We start from the raw sequence: 21,563 nt of genomic DNA on the forward strand, positions 1-21,563 counted from the left end.
TGCTATTATGAGACCCAGTTATATTTTCTTTTTTAAATAAACCAAATCTTACCCTATTATTTGTACAGTACACCCATTTAGTGAGTGTCGGCATTACACACATTATTAGTAGTAAACGGCATTTTCTTAAGGTTGTATTACATGCCTGTTGATGACTGCAAGACCAGGTTTCAGTTCACACTGCATACCATTTTAGATACACACACACACACACACAGAGAGAGAGAGAGAGAGAGACAGACAGACAGACAGACAGACAGACAGACAGACAGACAGACAGACTATAGAAAAGGTTGCTAGCATAGGAAGAAGAACCCCAATAGGTTTCTGTTAATAATAAAAGCAGTGGAAAAGCACATTGGGTGGAATCCAGTTGGTTAAGCTCCAAGATCAAAATGCATATGCCAGCAAAATGAAGAGGAAAGCAATTTTTGGTGAACCTTCCTTTGTCTGCAGCCATCACCTCCCCCCAACCATCTGATCCAAAGGGGACGAGGTACCCTCTCGGTCAGATGGAACGGGGGAAGCTTCAGGGAGGAGCCAAAATTTTGAGGTTTGTTATACACATGTTGCAAGTTATTTATATCCGTAAATTTTCATTGGAAAACCCTGCATATGCCTGTAAGGGTTTATTATTATCATCTTAGAACCTCAAGAGGTTTCATAAGTCAGCTGTTGTTGACTTATCTCATTGACTTGAACCAGCCCCACTCCTTCAGTAGAAAGAGCTTTTGAATAGCGTGACACCCGTAGCCAGAGTCTGAAAAGGTTACCAACCATATTTGCAAATGATGGTGCAGAAAACAAGCAGCCTGATCCTACTTTTCTAATGATTTTCCAGCTATTCTGGCAAAAACTGTTCATTTACTCATTTAACACCAGGAAAGAATAGCTTTTCTAGCAAAGGTTCACCATCTAAATCTTGATCTATTTAGCTGTGCTTTTGCTGGAACCTGAATTACAGTTTCCCCCGAGGAAGAACGTGGATGTTCAAAATGTGCTGTAAAATCTGATAAGTAATTTGTTAATAAATCTTCCCATACATATTGCCTTTCTCTTTTCTCCATTCTTCTGCTGAAGAAACAACAGCCAACGGGGGTGGGGTGACAGTATGCAGGCCTGAAAAAGCAACAAGCATTTAGGCAGTCTAAGCTTCTGAGGGGAGAAGTTTTCAAAATTGCTAGCTTTGACCCAAATATGGAAAATATTCAGCACAGTCCTAGCATTCTTTAACATCTATAATAATTTCACAGTAGTAGTAACTTTCTGACATCTTTTAAAATACACACTTCAGGCAAAGAAAAAAAAGCTAAAATGCAAATTAACCTTTGAATGTCTTTTCACAGTACGTTGTCGTAACAATTCTGGTATAATGAAATAAAAAAGACCAAAAAAAATGCAATTAGAAAAAGAACACCAATGCCTATAAACTTAAAAGTGTGGGGGAACAGACTTTTGACATATGTATATCAACTTTATTTCATTGCTTTAAGCTACCAGAATACTGGATTAGAAGCAGTATCTGTCTGGTCTTGTAAAACTTTTAATACTTGCATATGTTCTTTTACAACAATGTACATAGTGTAGAGTGTACTGTTAGAGCAGAGGGTCATAGATCTGCATTAGAGGTCTGGAAGATTTCAGGGTGCTTAATGCTCAGAAGCAGCTCATTGGGTAAAGGCAGACCTGCTACACAAACTTCCCAGCAGGTGGCTCCACCATGCACAAGCAATGGCAGAAGTGCCGGGTTGGGTCTGCTGCCATGTTTGCACCACACAGACCTCCCTGCTGCCTCACCCCTCTCTCTCCTGGTAAGCAACAAGGTTCCTGCAGGAAGGCTAGAGTAGTGGCTCTGTGCCGCCCAGCAAACTGCTTTTGTTAATGCTGTACTCTCCACTTAGCCAGTATATTAACTTGTGATCCTAAGAATTATTTGCTGAGAGGGATACATCGAAAGCCACATCAATACAGCTTCACTAAAATTATTTCATGGTTGTAAGGCTATTGGAAAAGTCCACAGGCACACCAGCAAAGTTGTTTAAGAAAAGCTACAATCCATAAGACAGTTAAACTATACTACTTGGGATGGATTTGACCCACTGGACTGCCAGCTAGAAAATAAATTGCTTAGAATGATTAAGATGCAATTCCTACTGGCTCGCTACAAAATCACAGCCTACTGTTCTGTGAGCTCAAGTAGTTCATGTGCCTGCAAATGATAGAGCTGAAGTAAAGTGTTAAAAAGAGGGCATTGCTACGCATACCCCCATTTTCCTGACTGGTGAAAAGTTTCAGGGCTTTCAGAGATTTCCTGGGTTTGGTTGCTTTTGGAATGAGGTGACTGGAGATGTGCTCTCATTTCTTTTATTTTTATTTTTAATATTTGCATTTCTCCACCTGCCACATACCTAGCCTTACCTCAGAAAACAGGAACATCCAGAGGAGGGCCTCAGGTAATGACCATTTGGGCATATTCACATAGAAGCTGGCAGTCCTTGAGATACCAACTCCCATGATTTCAAACGTGTTGGTCAGGTTGCAGCTCAAAGCACAAATACATAGACAACTTCTGTATCCCTATTTACAACTATCGAAGTGATGGCAGTGAAAGGTGAAAAGATACATGTATTGGGATGCCGCAGTGCTGCTTTCTTGACCCAGTATGCCTGGAGGCTGGGAAGGAAGAACAATCCCCAGTGACTTTCCACCAGATAGATTTCTGACAGTGCATCTTACAGAAATGTCTCTTTCTGCGAACCTTTACCCTTAGGTATGTTCTGGCTGGGCTGATGGGGCCTCTACTGCAAAACATTTGGCAGGCACCAAGTTGGCAAAGGCTGTTTTAGGCAAGGCAGCTTGAGAGTACACCTTATTTTTTATTATTTTGACCTAGCTTCCATTTTACTGATGAAGCCCCAGTTGGAGACCTAGATCAGAAGACTCAAATCATGACTCATGGTTTGGCCACCAGCAGTTTCAAGGTACTGAAATCCAGAACTTTGATTGTGATTATTCTACTTTGCTCATGGGAAAAAATACAATTTAGGAAAAGGAAAAGGAAATAAGTTATTCCTGAAAAACTGCATGCAGAATGCATACTTATTTAAAATTATACTCCTCTTCATAAAGAGAGATAGAGAGAAATGGGGATAAACCCTTCAAAGGAATAAGAATGGTAAACTTAGCTTAACTGTCTGCATCCTCCCCTCACCCGCCAATCAAGTGGACTGTCCACTGATTCTAGTGCTGGTAAATACAAGAAATGAAGATTGTTCTGTGTCCATGACAAGTTGACAGGAAAATACTTCTAAAGAAATCTCAGAGCACTCTTGGCTTTAGCTATGCCTGTGCTAAGCAGTTTCACACAGCAGGATAATAGATTCCCATCTTCACTACAGCAACTGTTCTTGCAAACCTTCTCAGCTTGGGCAATTGCCTGAGCATTAACCATATGTTAGCTAGGAACAGTCTTGGATGCTACAAACTCAATGACATTCTTCTAGAATAAATTGCAGGAGAAATATCACTGGCTAAATCCTGCAAGAGAAAAACCAACAGAAGGCAAAGACCAGGTGGCTGCAGAGAAGTCCCTATGGGGCCATACCCATAGTTCTTCAAAGTTACCACATTACCAAAATACCACCCCATATGCTCACTTCCAACAGCCTCCTGAATTACTGTCATTGGATCATGCCAATATTTAACCCAAAACAAGAGGGTAACTTCAAAAATATATTCTCCAAAAGTTTGGATTCAAAATCACAATGTAAAATGTAACATACAAATGCCCCCTGGTGCAGCTTTGTTTCAAATTATATGCACCCTAAAACTAATACTTTAGAAGGTAACTTCCAATTAGTTCCCGGAGCCAATTTGTCTACTGTCTCCTCCCTCTCACTCCTATTCTGTAATTATGGGCATTCCCAATAAAGTCTCATCTCTTAACATGCTTCCAGCAGCAATGCAGTATCAATCAACTCTTGTTTCTTTCTGTTAAGCATTCATTAAGAGCCGAAATAAAAGCTACGTTATTTTAAAAAAATCACTTTCTCTTGGAGCTGTAAATCTTTGTGGCTTCCAGTGCAGGTTCAAAACTTCTTGTTGCTGTTCAGTCGTTTAGTCGTATAATAATAAAAGTTCTAAAAGGAAGTTACTTGTAAATCAGTACTCACTGATATGTAATCAATGACTGGTTGGTGATTTGCATGCATTGGTATATCTTTTCAATATCACCAGAAAAGTAGCAAGCTAACATGCATTTCAGAACTCTGTGCAAGTTGAGTTCAAGTCTGAAAGTTACACTGATGGAGGTGGGGTGGACACTCAGGTATATTTTTTTCCAGTTTTGTCATCTAAAGCTGCTAGCCTAACCATGTCTACTCAGAAGCAAGTTCCACTGAATTCAGTGGGGCTTACTCCAAGGTAAGTCCAGAGAAGAAGAAAACTGTTTACTGTTGATATACTTCATGTCAAAGAGGTTTACGTGACAACCTTTTTAATGACATCCTTTCAAAGTTTATTGGCCAAGATTCTAGGTTACAGCAGCTGATACTCTGATCTCATTTTCTTTCAGAAAATCTATTCAAATTTTGAAAACATATGGAAATGCAAATATGCCTTTCCTTTCCTTTTCTTTGTAAGCAGGGGATAAGTTGGCAGGCATCAACTCAGCTATAAAAGCACTTCAATCAAAAGCCCATTTAAGATGCAAACTTCTATCTCTTGGTGAGTTGCTTTTTCCATCTCAAGCCTCCATTTGAATTTAACTCCTGTGTCATTTGGCAATGCACATCCAGTTTAGCCACCAAATCAGCAGCCTGAATTGACAGAGACTTTCATACTGACAGGGTATTTCCAAGATCTACTCGGTAAATCAAAACAGAGCCTCAGATAATTAGCAGATTGCAACGCAAGGCTTCAAAGAGAATTGCATGGTCTATCAAAGAGCATCTAAGGGATTCATTACTGGCTGTGCAGGGCAGAACCTAAAATTACAACTTCTTTAAAAGTGTAGACAGCTGAGTAAGAAGTCCTGGCACATCTCAGCACAAAACTATCTGTGGTCCCGCTCCTTCTCTCCCTACTTCTTTGACCCTTCCTTCTCAGTTACACCTGCAGTTGGCAGGATTACATCTGAAAACCCAACTGTTTAGTGAGTAATCTTGTTTCAGTGACAGTACACTTAGAGCCCAGAATAGAAAGCTTCTTCAAATCCACTGCTGGAGAAACCTTGCAGGAAAGCAAAACTTAATCATAAAGGGATACGGGCAATTCTCTGAGACATGCCTAGGTGTGGGCACACACCTTTTTACCTTCTCTGGGGACTTAGAAGTTTACAAGGTACTTAATAGCCAACATAGCAGGAGGCTGTCGTTTTCTTGTTTATAAGCACCAGGAAATTGGAAGCCATGCACTGACAGCAAGACGTCGGAAGAGGTCTTTACTCAAACAGATCCTACTCTGCACACAGTATTAACTTTCAATCTGTGTGCAATGTGGCTGCGAGACAGAGTGTCATCCCTTAAGATCTAATTTACTGCACATGCTATGTATACCGGCTGCAGGTCATGCTGCACCTGACTCAGGAATAAATGTTCTCCATAGATCCCAAACTGTGATGCCCCAAATTAAAAACTCGAAACCTTTTGTTGATTGGAAGCCACACACTGGGAGATTCCTATATTTCTGGAACTTTAAAACATTTCCCCTGCCATCCTGATGCCATTCCAGCCTCATGCCATTCACAAATACAAGCAGAAAGACTCAACACGGTTATGTTTCAATTGCAAAACTCCTACTGCAATAAAACTGTTCCAGGCTTTGGCATTCTATTTTACAGCTCAGATCTCATAGCATCAGAAATCCACGTTCTCCATTCCCATTTCTTTAGCTTTATTTCCACTGGAACACATGCAAAATTGCTACAGCTATACTGGACGTCAGGAACAGTTTTGCTTCATCACAAAAGCGTTTGGGTCATTGCAGAGCTCGCAGTTCCCCTGCTACCACCAGCTAAGGAGATGAATGGACTGGACTAACTAGGAAATGACCCAGAATCAAAGACGTGTGTGTGTGTGTGTGTGTGTGTGTGTGTGTGTGTGAGAGAGAGAGAGAGAGAGAGAGAGAGAGAGAGAGAGAGAGAGAGAGAGAGAGAGAGAGAGAGAGAGAGAGAGAGAGAGAGAGAGAGAGGAGAAACATGAAACGAAAACCTACCCTGGAATCAGTTCAAGAAAAGGGGCTCCCTGAACTTACAAGCATGAGAGAAGACGGAATGAAAATCATGCTTTAAAAATGCACCCTAACTGCTTCTCAAACACATTCCAAAGTCAGAGATCTGTGCACTCACCTGGTGCTGAGAACCAGAACAGGGAAAAGGGACAGCAAGTAACGAGGCAGGATGAATTTCATATTGTAAGTGTGTCTGTTGCGTTCTCTGGGGCTCGCTGCCGCTCTCCCTCCCTTCTTTATTCCGCCGTCTCTCCCAGTGCTTCTGATTCCCAAAGTCCTTCCTCTGCAAAGAGCCTGCTCCCGCGTGTGACGGTCTGTAGATCTGGAGAAAGCAGACAGACCAACACACTGACTAATGAAGGCAGCTTAGAGTGGGGTTTGAGCTTCAGGAGTGATGTCACAGGCAATGGAGCTGCTGCTGCAAGCCTCCTGCCTGATAGCCTGCGATTATTCAACACAGCGACTCTATTGATGTCCTGAAGGATTTGTTATTACTAGCAGTTTAAGTGGCAACTAGGGAGGGAATCGAGAGCACCATGGATGCTACTTAGTTCCCAGGCTAGAAGTGCACATCACTTTTGCCTTCAAAACAAGATCAAAGGAAAAGCACACAGACGCGAAATCTGCCTGTTGTTAGAATTAAAGTTGCATCACTCAACAGGATTTGCAATGTAGACCACAGTTCAGGCTTCTTTAAATTAACAGACAAGTTTCAAATTAACCTCATGCACTGTGCATATGACGGCTGTACTCTGCTCAGTTAGAAATGGAAGTTATTGTGCCAATTAGAAGCGCAGATCTTGGCGGCATGGGAGTTGGCACCAAAACAAATGAAGTAAAAATACACCCCAAAAGATATATTGAAATGTTAGTGCCACTCTAAAGACCCTGAGATGTCACAAAGTCCTGAGGCACCTATTTAAGAGACAATTCAAATTTCTGCTTTCTGTGTTTGTGTGCCTTATGCTTTCTCTCTCTATATGTCATTTAATTAAGAGAAAAGCCCAACAGTTGGCATAAATGTCACACATTTCATTAAGGGGTTTGTGTGTGTGTGTGTTCTGAAAGAGGTTAAATTCTTTACATGATGGTCCTCATCTTTTACTGGCAAACTGTTTTTGACAAAAGTGTAAAAGTCCTGAATGCCCTTCATTCCCAAGACACATAAATAAAACTCCACTCTTTGATAGGCAATAGATTCCCAGATTTTAAGGTATGACAGAAATGCAGAATTTAAAGCATAATGCAGTTACATGAAATGAGAACAGCTTGTTCTGGAAAGCAAAGACGGTTACATGGGTCATAAGAAAGGAGAGTTCGGTTGCCTGAATACATAATTGCTCATGCAGAACGCATCAGAAAGATTTAAAATGGTTTGATACACCATACAGTGGCAATACATTACAGACAACAGCTTCCCAGATTCAACCTATGCTTCTTTCTTTTCACCCTCTGGCAGATTAGGAAAGGAAATATTTGGCAACCATCAGCTATAAACATGCTAACTAGAAGCTAATTCAGTTTAAATGGCAAAATGCACACATGGTAATTAATAGTGAACGGGGCATGCATCGTCAAATGGCAAGGTGTTGTTGCAATGCAAATAAACATTGTAGAAAAATTCAAACAGAATCAGCATACCCTCCAACATTTTCCCAATGAAAATAGGGACACCCCATTCCATAATGATAATTTTGCTATTTATACCCCACACATCTTACTGGGCAGCTTCCAACATATATAACAATGTAATAAAACATTAAACATTAAAAATAATAATTCCTAAACAGGATTTCCTTCAGACGACTTGAGGGTTGGATAACTCCATAACCTCCAACATTTCTCCAATGAAAATAGGGACATCCTAAGGAAAAGTGGGACATTCCAGGATCAAATCAGTAACCGGTATGGCTTCTCTAAATCAGGGGCACCCCTGGAAAATAGGGACACACAGTGTCTGAATCAGCCCCCTGTTTTTGTTTTTATGATGTGGAAATGGATACATACCCTTCAGAGTGAACAGTGCTAATATAAAGTATTTAACTTTTTGTATTTAAATGACTTTGGCCCTGGCAAAAAGGTAGAGATTCAGGTTCAAGGGACCCATGCCCTTGATGTGCTGTCCCAACTGCAGTCTAATACTTGCTGCTAATCACTGTCACTACTCAAGTGGTTCCTATTAGCTTGTGTGTGCTCACAGGATCCTAATTGTATATGCCTCTGCTATTTGAAAAGCACTGTGCAAGCAACTGCAGTGGATTGGATCCAGAGTTTGCTCACACTGGAGGCAACAACACCCACACACCCTGGAGTGTGGTTCTGCTCAGAAGGTGCCTGCCAGCAGAAGGTGGCCAGGGATGGAATGGAAGAGAAACTGGCACCAATTTTGTCTCCCTCTCCTCCGCCACATCCTACACTGTTCCAAAAGGTACCCCAATGCTCTGAAACAGATTTCAGCAAGGCAAAATAAAGGGAAATAACTTCCCCTCCTGCTACCAGAAGGACTCATCCACTGAATCAGGTGCCTTCCACTGATGGAAACAGCCCTTCTGTTCTTGGGAGGCAGTCTGGATCCAACCAAACGCACATTGAAATACTGGTTTGGTACAGAAGGGGCCCTTCCATATGTAACATTTGTAGAGCTATAGCAGGGTGGTCCAGTGCACATACCTTGAGGCCTCCTTTTGCAGCCTTCAGCAACATTTGATGCACAACCCACCCACAACCCTTGTGCTGCCTTCCCCAAGGGGTAAGATGCTGGAGTTTGAGAAGGAGGTGTCAGGGCTCTGACAGGGTCCTAGAGTCCTCCAGCGTCCTTCCCAAAGCCCACTGCCTCACTTAGCTGGCTTTGTAAATGCAGTGCATGGGGAGGGTGGGGGTTTGGGCTATCAAATTTTGGCCTTGTTCCCCTGCCCAGGCGACAAGGCAGGGTGTGGCCCATTGGTTCTGTATCGAAGTACTCTTGCAGCCTACTTGGTATGAAAAGTTGGCCTGCCCTGTGCTATAGCTACAGGTTTTTCCTGCCTGCTTCCAACTTAATGTCATCAATCATTTCATTGCTTTTTCAGGTTACTGTAGCTATCAAACGACCTTTTCTTCTGTCTCAAAAAAACCTGACATTTGTGAATGTTCCAGCATGGTTCCACAATGTTGTTCTTTGTGTGAAATGTTGGTTTCTGCTGTGCCCCGCATTTTGGATGTGCTTGGGATTTGCAGTTTGAGTAACATCACTGGTGTGAATGGTCCACTACAATTTCACTCTGAAAACCCTTGGAACAAACAACAGTGTCAGGTTTAGCACTTCTCTCACACAAGACACGACACGCTGGCAGTTCGACTAGTTGAGATTCATTTATCAACAACAGGCTTTCAGCAACCCCAGCTTCCCACAGCTCATACCTCACTGTCAGAGTCAGTTGACTCGACTGTCTTCCGGCCCCTTCCAAGGCCAGAAATACCCCAAGCCTGCCCCCGCTTCCTGCTGGTCTTCCCTTGTTCTAATCGCTTGCTCCGCCTCCTACTTCTCGGAGACTCAGGTGCAGCCCATTCCTCCTTCTCTGGAGTTGAATCAGCCCCGTTCCTACCACCTGCATCCTGCTCCTTCATCTCTGTGCTGCTGCGAAAACTTACAGGCAGCATTCCAGAGCGAGAGGGGCTTATCTCACTTTCGTTCTGTGAAAGAAGCAAGTTTCTGTTTCCCTCTGCCTCTTCCTTCCCCTCTGCAGATTCCTCTCTGCCAGCCATGTCTCTGACAAATAGCTAGACTGCTACAAACAGTATGTGTGGAAGCCCCAACGACAGCTGTAATGGTGACATAGAGATATACTCTGTATGCGACCACAATGGATTGGCTCTGGAGTTTGCTCTTACCAAAGGTGACAACCCTTGAGTGGATTGCTCAGGATGCAACTTCTAGCATAGAATCATAGAGTTGGAAGAGACCACAAGGGCCATCCAGTTCAACCCCCTGCCAAGCAGGAAACACCATCAAAGCATTCCTGACTGATGGCTGTCAAGCCTCTGCTTAAAGACCTCCAAAGAAGGAGACTCCACCACACTCCTTGGCAGCAAATTCCACTGTCGAACAGCTCTTACTGTCAGGAAGTTCTTCCTAATGGTTAGGTGGAATCTTCTTTCTTGTAGTTTGAATCCATTGCTCTGTGTCCGCTTCTCTGGAGCAGCAGAAAACAACCTTTCTCCCTCCTCTATATGGCATCCTTTAATATATTTGAACATGGCTATCATATCACAGTGTTCTCGAAGCTACGAACATGAGTTTGACCAAACTACGGGAGGCAGTGCAAGACAGGAGTGCCTGGCGTGCTATGGTCCATGGGGTCACGAAGAGTCGGACACGACTAAACGACTAAACAACAACAAAATCATATCACCCCTTAACCTTCTCTTCTCCAGGATAAACATGCCCAGCTCCCTAAGCCGTTCCTCATAAGGCATTGTTTCCAGGCCTTTGACCATTTTGGTTGCCCTTCTCTGGACACGTTCCAGTTTGTCAGTATCCTTCTTGAACTGTGGTGCCCAGAACTGGACATAGTACTCCAGGTGAGGTCTGACCACCTGGCAGTGCAGGTTGGGGGGGGGGGAGAAGAGAGATTTTCACCAATTTTCCCTCCTGCACCAGCTCCCAGCAGAGTTCCCCAATTGGTACTCATTTATAAACTAGTTTAAGGGCTTAGATCGGAAACCTGAATCAGTCCAGGTTTGGCAAATTTAAGTCTAAACTGAAGCTAAATGCCCAATCTTGGTTGTCTACACACCATCTGATCTTTAAGGCATTTTAACAGTCACAAATACAACCACATTCTAGTCATAGTTTGAGGATGTGTTCTATTGAGAAATAAGACTGTGCATATTGATAAAAAAGACCATATTTGATAGCTCTTACTTTTTTCACTACTCCATAACTACAGCGGTTAGAATAGCAGCTACTGTACTCAGTTCAGCATGATTTTTCACAGTTCCCTATTAATGTGAGAATGTGTTTTTTATATTTAATTTCTTCATATTGCATGGCAGAGTCAGTCGTGTTACCATGGTGATGTGGTGACCTATTACTGGAAGCCCACCTCTCAGATCCTCACCTTTCAACCTTGCCAGCCACCTCACCTTCAGCCCATTAAACCAACCTTCTGTCATTTACATCCGGAGTGATGTTTACTTATTTATTTTTGAGTGAAGGGAGGAAAGGCGAGTGGAAGATTAATTTCTGAATTCAATCACTGTTTTGCCTCTCAACAGAAACATTTTCTCAGAAGGGGGATTAAAACTTAAGAAAGCTCCCTCTTCCCTGTACTGGAGACACATTTTATTAGGCATCTGGTTAGTCACCACAGCTTAGTGTAATGGGCCTTAACATACCAGGATGTCACACTGAGAAGTGATTCTGAGATCAATGTATCATTGACTATATCTGTCAAAGCCTAGTCCCTCAAATAAACCACAATGACAAATTATAGTCAAGCCAACGCAAATGCATAGTTAGGGTACTTTGGGAAACCTGATCTACTGCTCCAGTTGAACCAGCATTTCCAAAACCTGGGTTTCCAGCTGTTTTGGACTACAATTCCCATCATCCCTGACTACTGGTCTTGCTAGCTTGGGATGATGGGAGTTGTAGTCCAAAAACAGCTGGAGACCCAAGTTTAGGAAACACTGACTTAAATGAACTGAGCTTTGCAAATAGGGTTTGTGGAAGGTTTACAAAAGATAGTGCTTGCATTTGATGCTTTCCCATTCAACGATGATGTTTCTTCTGTTTTCCAATAGGGACATGGAGACCAGGATGCTGGTTCAGATGGTCCTTCCCCTGATGTAACATGACTCTTGAGTTCAATGATGCTATAAGCCAGGGATGGGGAAAATCAGATTTGAGGTTGAATCCTGACAAGACAGAAGTACTGTTCGTGGGGGACAGGAGGCGGGCAGGTGTGGAGGATTCCCTGGTTCTGAATGGGTTAACTGTGCCCCTGAAAGACCAGGTGTGCAGCCTGGGAGTAATTTTGGACTCACAGCTGTCCATGGAGGCGCAGGTCAATTCTGTGTCCAGGGCAGCTGTCTATCAGCTCCATCTGGTACACAGGCTGAGACCCTACCTGCCTGCAGACTGCCTAGCCAGAGTGGTGCATGCTCTAGTTATCTCCCGCTTGGACTACTGCAATGCACTCTACATGGGGCTACCTTTGAAGGTGACTCGGAAACTACAACTAATCCAGAATGTGGCAGCTAGGCTGGTGACTGGGAGCAGCCGCCGAGACCACATAACACTGGTCTTGAAAGATCTACATTGGCTCCCAGTACATTTCCGAGCACAATTCAAAGTGTTGGTGTTGACCTTTAAAGCCCTAAATGGCCTCGGTCCAGTATACCTGAAGGAGCGTCTCCACCTCCATCATTCTGCCCGGACACTAAGGTCCAGCACCGAGTGCCTTCTGGCGATTCCCTCGTTGCGAGAAGCCAAGTTGCAGGGAACTAGGCAGAGGGCCTTCTCGGTAGTGGCGCCTGCCCTGTGGAACGCCCTCCCAACAGATGTCAAAGAGGAAAACAACTACCAGACTTTTAGAAGACATCTGAAGGCTGCCCTGTTCAGTGAGGCTTTTAATGTTTAATAGATTACTGTGTTTTATTTTTCTGTTGGAAGCCGCCCAGAGTGGGTATAAATAATAAATTTTCTGTTGGAAGCCGCCCAGAGTGGGGTATAAATAATAAATTTATTATTATTATTATTATTATTATTATTATTATTATTATTATTATTATTATCTCCCTCCCCCTACCCTTCAAACTTTCCCAATCCCTAGCCACTCTTCCTCTCCCCAACCCATGCCACTCACTGCCCTTGCTTTGCACCCTCAAGTATTTTCCCTGGCTAAGATGTATCCCAGACTCTTCCTTGCCTGGATGGAGGCTCGAAATAGGTGTGCTTAGAAACTAGCCAACTGTACAAAAGTAATTGCTCCACCCAATCTTTTGCCCCAGGCCTCAATGACCACTGACATGTGGTCCCCAGAAGATGGCCCAGAAAGGAATGGGGTCCTCAGGTTGAACCCTGCTGTAAGCTTTTAAAGTAGGCACCCTTCTACCACTTGACTTTTGCTCATCAATATTAGTAACGCTAAACACTATGAACCATTTCACACAGTTAATGGATATGTGGGCAGAATTCCTTAAGGAAGCCTCCCTCAGCCTGTTGTTGTCGTTGGACTACAAATCCCATCATCCCTGACCATTGGCCATGCTGGCTAAGGCTGATGGGAGTTGTAATCCAGCAGCAACAGGAGGACACAAAGCAGAGAAAGACTGCTTTAAGGTGTTTAGTGCTACAAACACTGGTGGGCACATGGCTAACAGTGTAATGCAGGCATCCCCAACCTGCGGCCCTCCAGATGTTTTGGCCTACAACTCCCATGATCCCTAGCTAACAGGACTAGTGGTCAGGGATGATGGGAATTGTAGTCCAAAACATATGGAGGGCCGAAGTTTGGGGATGCCTGGTGTAATGTGTGAATCAACCATCATGTTTAGGAGCATGGCATGGTTTATTCAGAAATTACTGGAGTAGATTATTTGTGCAGAAGCAGTAGCAAAAGGCACACTAGCTGTATATTATGGAGAGGTATATTATGGAGAGGTGACATGATGCTGACATTCCTACTTTGCCTGTAAAGTATAAATATAAAGTCATCTGGGACAGAAAATACCAGTTTATCAAGGTGCTCTCACAATCTCAAACACAAGAGGTTGTCCCCCAAAATGGCTCAAAAGAACTACAACATTAAACAGGTTTTTTTAAAAAAAAAAATCAAAAAAACCCAATCTCCATATACTAATTAAAAATGTGCAAATGAAGTAATAATTCAAAACAAAGGTAATGCAGCAAAGTCTTGACAGTTGTTAATTATACCTAATATTTGTTAACCAGATCATTAGTTCTAACGATTAGGTTGCAAAGTGCTGAATGTTGCAGGGCATAAAACAAAGCTTGCAATCTAATTATTATTTATATTTTTTGTACACTCCGTGTCTTATGCATTATGTTGAATGGTGCTTACAACTTAGAAATCTAATAAAGCACAAAAAAACATCAAAAGAGCAAGAAAGGGAAAGCAATCAATTAATGAACAACAGGACCACCACCACCTGCAACACAAGCAATAAGGAGATTCTTAAAATAGATAAATTTAAATGGGATTGTAGTGAGCTAGTTATCAGAATAAAGCAAGTTAAAAAGTGTTCCGTTACCCAGTTCTCCACAACACATCAGGCTTCTGAGAGACGTCTGTTTTCAATTTTCAGTGACAGTATGAGCCAGTGCAAGCAGCTTTAGTAGGGAGGAAGAGGAAGATATGCTCATGTTTGGGAAATTAAAATGAGAAGCTAATAATAATAATAATAATAATAATAATAATAATAATAATAATATTTTATGTATACCCCGCCCATCTGGCTGGGTTTCCCCAGCCACTCTGGGCGGCTTCCAACAGAAAAATGAAATAAAATAATCTATTAAACATTAAAAGCCTCCCTAAACAGGGCTGCCTTCAGATGTCTTCTAAAAATCTGGTAGCTGTTTTTCTCTTTGACATCTGCAACTTGGCTTCTCGCAACGAGGGAACCGCCAGAAGGCCCTCGGTACTGGACCTCAGTGTCCGGGCAGAACGATGGGGGTGGAGACGCTCCTTCAGGTATACTGGACGGAGGCCATTTAGGGCTTTAAATGTCAGCACCATCACTTTGAACTGTGCTCGGAAACGTACTGGGAGCCAATGTAGATCTTTCAAGACCGGTGTTATGTGGTCTCGGCGGCCGCTCCCAGTCACCAGTCTAGCTGCTGCATTCTGGATTAGTTGTAGTTTCCGGGTCACCTTCAGAGGTAGCCCCACGTAGAGCGCATTGCAGTAGTCCAAGCGGGAGATAACTGGAGCATACACCACTCTGGCGAGACAGTCCGCAGGCAGGTAGGGTCTCAGCCTGCGTACCAGATGGAGCTGATAGACAGCTGCCTTGGACACAGAATTGACCTGCGCCTCCATGGACAGCTGTGAGTCCAGAATGACTCCCAGGCTGCGGACCTGGTCCTTCAAGCTTACTCTATAAATGTGTCTCGTTTGTTTGTTTAGATCCAAGGTTGTTGAAAGCCTTCTTTTGGCATGCTCTACTCAGAAGCATATCTCACTGAAGTTCCTGAGTCTTACACCCTCACTTACTAGGAAGCAAGTGGAATGAACATAGTGGAATTTAGTTCTGTTAACTGTCATTGTGTATTGGGGGTGGGAGCAGGGGTGGGCTCCTGACCTCCCTCCCTTTGCATTGTCATCCTTGTGTTTTGCGGTGGAGAGACCTTTCTCTTTGTCTAGGATCCCCATATGATCTGGAATCCTGAACTTGCAGGGTCCCCACTGCAAATGTTCCTCTCCAGGTATGTTGTGAGGGGTGTGCCCTGCACAGAATGACAAGTGTGTGAGAGAAAGAATGTTTTTATAGGGCTGTGGAGTTGACTTGGAAACTTACAGTCCTTTATAGATGAATCCATATAGACTTTGACAGTAACTCGGTCTTTATGTGGTGGGGGGCACTTTAAAAAGGCAATGGGTGGGATATTCTCATACTAGTGTCATTCAGCCTGTTCAGTAAACGGGCGCTAGAGAAGTGGCGGGGCCGCAGCCTTCCCTCCCTTTAGCAGTGGGCGCTCCGCTGAGCCCAGTTGGGCAGCGGGCACCCAAGAGAAGCTTGTTTCGGTGATGGCGGCACGGGGGGCGGGGCGGCTGGCCCTCCCTCGGCCGTCGCTTCCTCAAGGGCGCTCCGCTGAGCCCAGCTGGGCAGCGGGCGCCCAGGAGAAAGCCGTGATTCGGCCTGTTTTGGCGGCGCCGCCACAGAAAGAGGCTGAATCGCGGCCTCCTCCTGGGCACCTGCTGCCCAGCTGGGCTCAGCGGAGCGCCCCGCCGAAGCGGCGGCCGTGGGAGGGGCCAACCGCCCCCCATGCGCCGCTGCCACAGAAAGAGGCCGAATCGCGGCCTCCTCCTGGGCGCCCGCTGCCCAGCTGGGCTCAGCGGAGCGTCCCGACGAAGCGGCGGTCGTGGGAGGGGCCAGCCGGCCCCCCCACGCGCCGCCGCCACAGAAAGAGGCCGAATTGCGGCCTTCTTCTGGGCGCCCGCTGCCCAGCTGGGCTCAGCGAAGCGCCCCAACGAACGGCGACTGTGGGAGGGGCCAGCCCCCCCACGCGCTGCCGCCACAGCGTCGGCGGCGCACCTGGCGACCGCGGGATGGAGGGAGGGCGAGGGCAGGTGCCCAGGAGCGCAGCCACTGGCAACAACAGAGAGCGCCGCAAGCGCCGGTGGCCCCGCCAGGAAGCCCGGGGCGGCAGCAGCCGCGCTCCCTCCCAGCTCCTGCCGGAGAAGCTTGAGAGGATCCGGCCGCCGCCTGCACCTGAGCCGTGTGGCAATGCGAGAGGGGAGTGTGAGGGAGAGCGGTGGTTGGCAGAGGGGGGGGAGCGTGTGTGTGTGTGTGCGTCCTGTCTCTCCGTCCAATCCCTGTGTTCCTGGGGCCCATGCGCAGTACCCCAGGGACACACGGGACAACTTGGACGCAGGGACAACTTGGACTTTATTATATAGGATTCCACTGCCTTGGATTGCCTTTTGTCAAGCCTTCTTGCCCATGAATGCTGCTCTATCACACCCATCTTTGGAATTTGTATTTGGGGACAAGATGGCATCAGTTGGATAGCTGGATTGGGCCCAGTGATTTCCAGTTTCTAAGCCCTAAATAAAACCATTGATACTAACCTTCTGGCTATATTAGCAGGCACTGGCTCTTTCTCTATAAAAAGAAAAAAGAAAACTGGTAAGTGAAAATTCAATCAATAAATAGATACGGTAAAAATCATTATAGGAATGTTTCTGAAATATGATTTGTCTTTAAAAAAACCTCATATAGGCAGATTTTTGACACGAAAACTTCACATCCTTGTTTATAATCATTATGAGTTAGAAGCAACAATAAAATAGTCAGGAGAACTCCGGTAGGAATCCAAAGCCATTTTATTTCCTTTTTTGTTCTTTATTAACCAAACTTCAGACTATTATTCATTAATAATAATAATAATAATTACAGAGTGGCTGCAACACATCATCACCATCATTTATTTGTATGTGACCTTTTCATAGTTAAACCGTGCCCAAGGCAGCTTACAACATCAAAAATTACATAATTCACATTAACTCTTATAAAAGTACAACAAATTTAGCGAGTCATAAATAATAAATGAAAACATCTCAAATACAAAATTAAACAATCTCAACATAATTCATGAAGTCTAACAATAACCATACAAAAACATCCTGAATAACAGCAAAAATAAGCCATCTCTAATATTAAACTTAGAAACAACAATTAAACAATGAAAATTGTGTTAATTTTTAAAACACTACAGGTAAAAGCAGCCGTTTGACACATCGAAAGACCTGGACTTACCTAGATTTTATTCACCAAATGCCTGGAGAACAAAGATGTTTTAACATGGTGCCAGAATACCATCCAAGTTAGAGAATTCTCTATTTCATGGGAGTGGGCATCAAATTCTGTATTAGGGCATCTATTATAGAGAAAGCCCATTCATCACCACTGCCAAGCATGCAATAGCACACTTACAAGAAGGTGCTTCCATTCTGCTGATCTCAAAGCCAAGGTCAGTTGATATAGGTAGGCTGCTCCAACAAATACTGAACAGAGCTTGACAAATCAATGGCAGCACCTTGAATTTTGTTCAATGAGTGTTAGATGCTGTATGTTTCTTAATTGTGCCTTTATTGCTTCTTTGCTTTCTTATATTGTATTTTATTGTATTGTATTGCAAGACACATTCCATAGCATTCAAACTGCAATGCAACAAAATAAAGGAATATAACAGGGGTGGCCAACTCCCGAGAGACTGTGATCTACTTACAGAGTTAAAAACTGGCAGTGATCTACCCCCTTTTTCGGGGTTAAGGTCAAAGTTGTTTAGCTTTTTTAGGGAGGGGGGAAGCTCCATTTTTGGGGGGTGCAGGGGAAAAAATTGAGCTTTTTTTAGGGGAGCCGAAGTTGTTGAGCTTCTTTGGGGGGAGCCAGTGATCTACCAGTGATCTACCACAGAGCAGAATCTGCCTAAATTGTTCTTACCCTTAATTATTGGTTGTATGAACAGTGCAAGTCTGACCTTGGCATAAAGGCCAATTATACTTATTGGTTTTATTTTTTCTCTTCAATGTTTTGATTTTCTATTATACTACTTCTTTTAAAAATGGAAGTTGCAATTTTAAATTGTGGGGCTTCTTTTGTTAAACTTGCTTCAAGCTTACTGCAAATCAGGATAAAAATAGATCTTAAAAATCTCTTCCATTTGTGGGCAATAACAATACAGCCAGTAAGTAAAGGTGAACATTGGCAATGCCTACATAGAAATTAAGCCACAGTCTTCCAATTGCTCTGATGACCTCACCGATTTAATTGTAGATTCTGAAAGTAACTGAGATGCAGATTACAATCTTATGTCTCAAATGAATTCTTACATGCCACATCTCTACAGTTAAAGCAGTCGGTGTGGGAATTCGTTTTTTAAAAGGTGGAAGAAAGGATCAGTGAGCACACTGCTTTCAGGCACTGTGTAGGCAACCTCATAGCTCTCTGCGCATCAATTAAATTCTAAGGAAAGATGTCTTAAGGTGACTCCACCCAAGGGTTTCTTTTCAGATCAGGAACCATAGGCAACTGGGAGCGCTGTAGAAATTCTTAATGGGGAAAATAATAGACACTCACACTACCCTTGACGACCTTCCAACAATGTTATGCTTAACCCCATATTCATTGCCCAAATGGTGCTCACTAATGGTTCCTCATCACCTGGGGGGGGGGAGACTGTCAGGTGGGGTGCTGCACAGCTCAGTCCTGGGCCTATTGTTGTCCAGCCTTTTCAGATGAAGAAATTAACGGGATTCTCATCAAATTTGCAGATCACATCAGACTGTGAGGGGTAGCTAATGCCATGCAGAATTGGGATTCAATATGACTTTCATAGAAGAACTGGGCTCAAACTAACAAAAGGAATTTAGATAGGGACAAATGTAAGGTTCTGCACTTAGGCAGGATTAACCAGCTGCACAAATATAAGGAAAGGGGCCATCTGATCATTGTTGATCGTTCATGTGCAAAGGATTTAGGTGTCTCAGTAGAAGACAAGCTTAACACGAGTCAATGGAAGTGTCCAGATCAATGGAAGGAATAGTACTGCTCTATTCTGCCTTGGTCAGACTCAGACCATACCTGGACTACTGTGTCCAGCTTGGGGCACCATGACACCACAATTTAAGAAGGACATTGACAAGCTGGAACCGGAGGCGGATTTTGGAGAACACAACCAAAGACCATCCCACTTCCCTCAGTGATTCTTTTCATAGGTCTCCACAGTAGCTCCTCCTACAGTCTCATAAACCTTCAGAACTCCAGAACGTTCTGTGGCTTCAGATGCAGCTTCCACTTGAGCTGGATAATTTTTTTGCATGGGGGTGAATGGGGCGAAGATGGGATTCATCATCAGGAGCATGAAGTTGTGATGTGGTATAATTTTGATAAAAGTTGGGATAGAATATTCCAAGGGGATGTCTCTGGGCTGCTGAGGGCAGCCTACTTGTTGCCTGAAGCAATGGCAAAGCCTTACAATACAAAAGAAAACAGGAGAAAGAAGCATAGCCACCTTGCCTTTAAAGGGAAGCCCACTGTCATCTGAAAGTTTTAGAATTTTCTCCTGGAAAGTTGTGGATATTCCCTCCACCTCACAAGAGGCTGAGTGGTCCCACAAAAGGGCAGACGGTCAGCCTGGCCTCTATGCACTCACACTGTTACTAATTCTCTCTCTTTCTCTCACTTTGCTTAATAGTTTGTTAAAGAGAAAGAGGAGCTAAAACCATTTCTAACACTTCTCATTTAAACCTCATTAATACTAGCTAATTATTTTTTGCATTGAATTTCAAGCTTCTTTGCAGTCTTTACTGTACCTCAGGAAAAAAACAACCCTGCCCAACAGAGAATGGCAGGCATTAAATTAATGGGCACAGTAACTGGAAACGGAGGGTTGACGTTAGTTTGTATAGACTGTATATTGAACAGCATGCTTATCTGCACTTAGCACATGCAATTATGGTAATTCTCAGTAGACAAAAGTAAATGGTCACAGCTGAGCAAAAATTACATTGCTGAGTCATTCTGAAAATTCATGTCTTCTATGCTGCTTCAAACATAACCTCTAGATATTATACCTATATATTTCTGATGCTACTGTATATGCTTTCCTTTATGTTTACCCAGGACTGCAGTATCTAGAAGCTCTTGATTTACTTCTACAAATTCCCTAAAGGTGTCCTTGCAGTTCTTAAGGAACATAGCAGAGTAATACCAGTACAGAAAATTTAAATAATATGTTCCAACACATCACTGTGTATAGGAGGAGCTATTCTTTATTAAACGTATATTGTGCCTGTCCTCTGAAAGAGGTTAGGGGAGACAAACACCAAAGCAAGAAAGCAATTAAAACATCTCAACAATTCTAATGCTTCCCTGGAATGGCTCCTCTTCTTTGTGTGCAGGTAAGCCTACCTGAACCTGCCTGGCCAATCCCCCTGGCTGGATTGGTCTGCTAACTGAGTGGGCGGCGACTCCCGCCTCCAGCCTCAGGTAGGCAGTGCCAGCTTCCAAACTCCAGAACTGCCTTGGGGATCCTGGGGGGGGGGGGCTGCACGCGACTGCGCAAAATGTGCCTCCCCTTTTATGTTGGGTAAATGGTCACTCTACTTAAAAGGCTTTTATTAGCCACTCTTGGCATATATGGTAAGTTGCCATATTCTGAAGAGCAAGAAAGAAGACACATTTTCCAACTTTATGGCAATTATGGATTGCTATTACGACTCTACCCATGAAAAAATGGATGTGTCTTGGAAAAAGAGGGCATATGACAACCCTATCAGGGCTGGCCTCAGTAAATTTCATTCTTGGGCAACTGCAGGAGTCCTGCTAATGTATGGGTGTGGGTAGCGCTGTGGTCTAAACCACTGTGCCTCTTGGGCTTGCGGATCAAGTGGTCAGCGGTACGAATTCCTGCGACCGGGGTGAGCTCCCATTGCTCTGTCCCAGCTCCTGCCAACCTAGCAGTTTGAAAGCAGGCCAAAAAGTGCAAGTAGATAAATAGGTACCACTGCAGCAGGGGAGGTAAAAGACGTTTCCATGTGCTCTGGCTTCTGCCATGGTTCCATGGTGCCAGAAGTGGTTTAGTCATGCTGGCCACATGACCC

At 43.8% G+C, this 21,563-nt stretch overlaps 1 protein-coding gene across 5 annotated transcripts in view; it reads right to left on the reverse strand.

The window, feature by feature from the left end:
- The window catches only part of LUZP2 (leucine zipper protein 2), a 303,055-nt gene extending 296,503 nt beyond the window's left edge, over positions 1–6,552 (reverse strand). For all 5 annotated transcript variants that reach the window (XM_088668177.1, XM_088668179.1, XM_060279101.2 and 2 more), the window contains exon 1: positions 6,347–6,552. In XM_088668177.1, the coding sequence (XP_088524303.1) occupies positions 6,347–6,408 (62 nt within the window). In that variant the 5' untranslated portion in view covers positions 6,409–6,552. The remainder of the gene's footprint in view (positions 1–6,346) is intronic.
- Positions 6,553–21,563: the final 15,011 nt, after the last annotated feature.

Source organism: Zootoca vivipara, chromosome 1 (genome assembly GCF_965207765.1).
Source record: "Zootoca vivipara chromosome 1, rZooViv2.hap1.1, whole genome shotgun sequence".
In the NCBI taxonomy this organism is placed as follows: domain Eukaryota; kingdom Metazoa; phylum Chordata; class Lepidosauria; order Squamata; family Lacertidae; genus Zootoca; species Zootoca vivipara.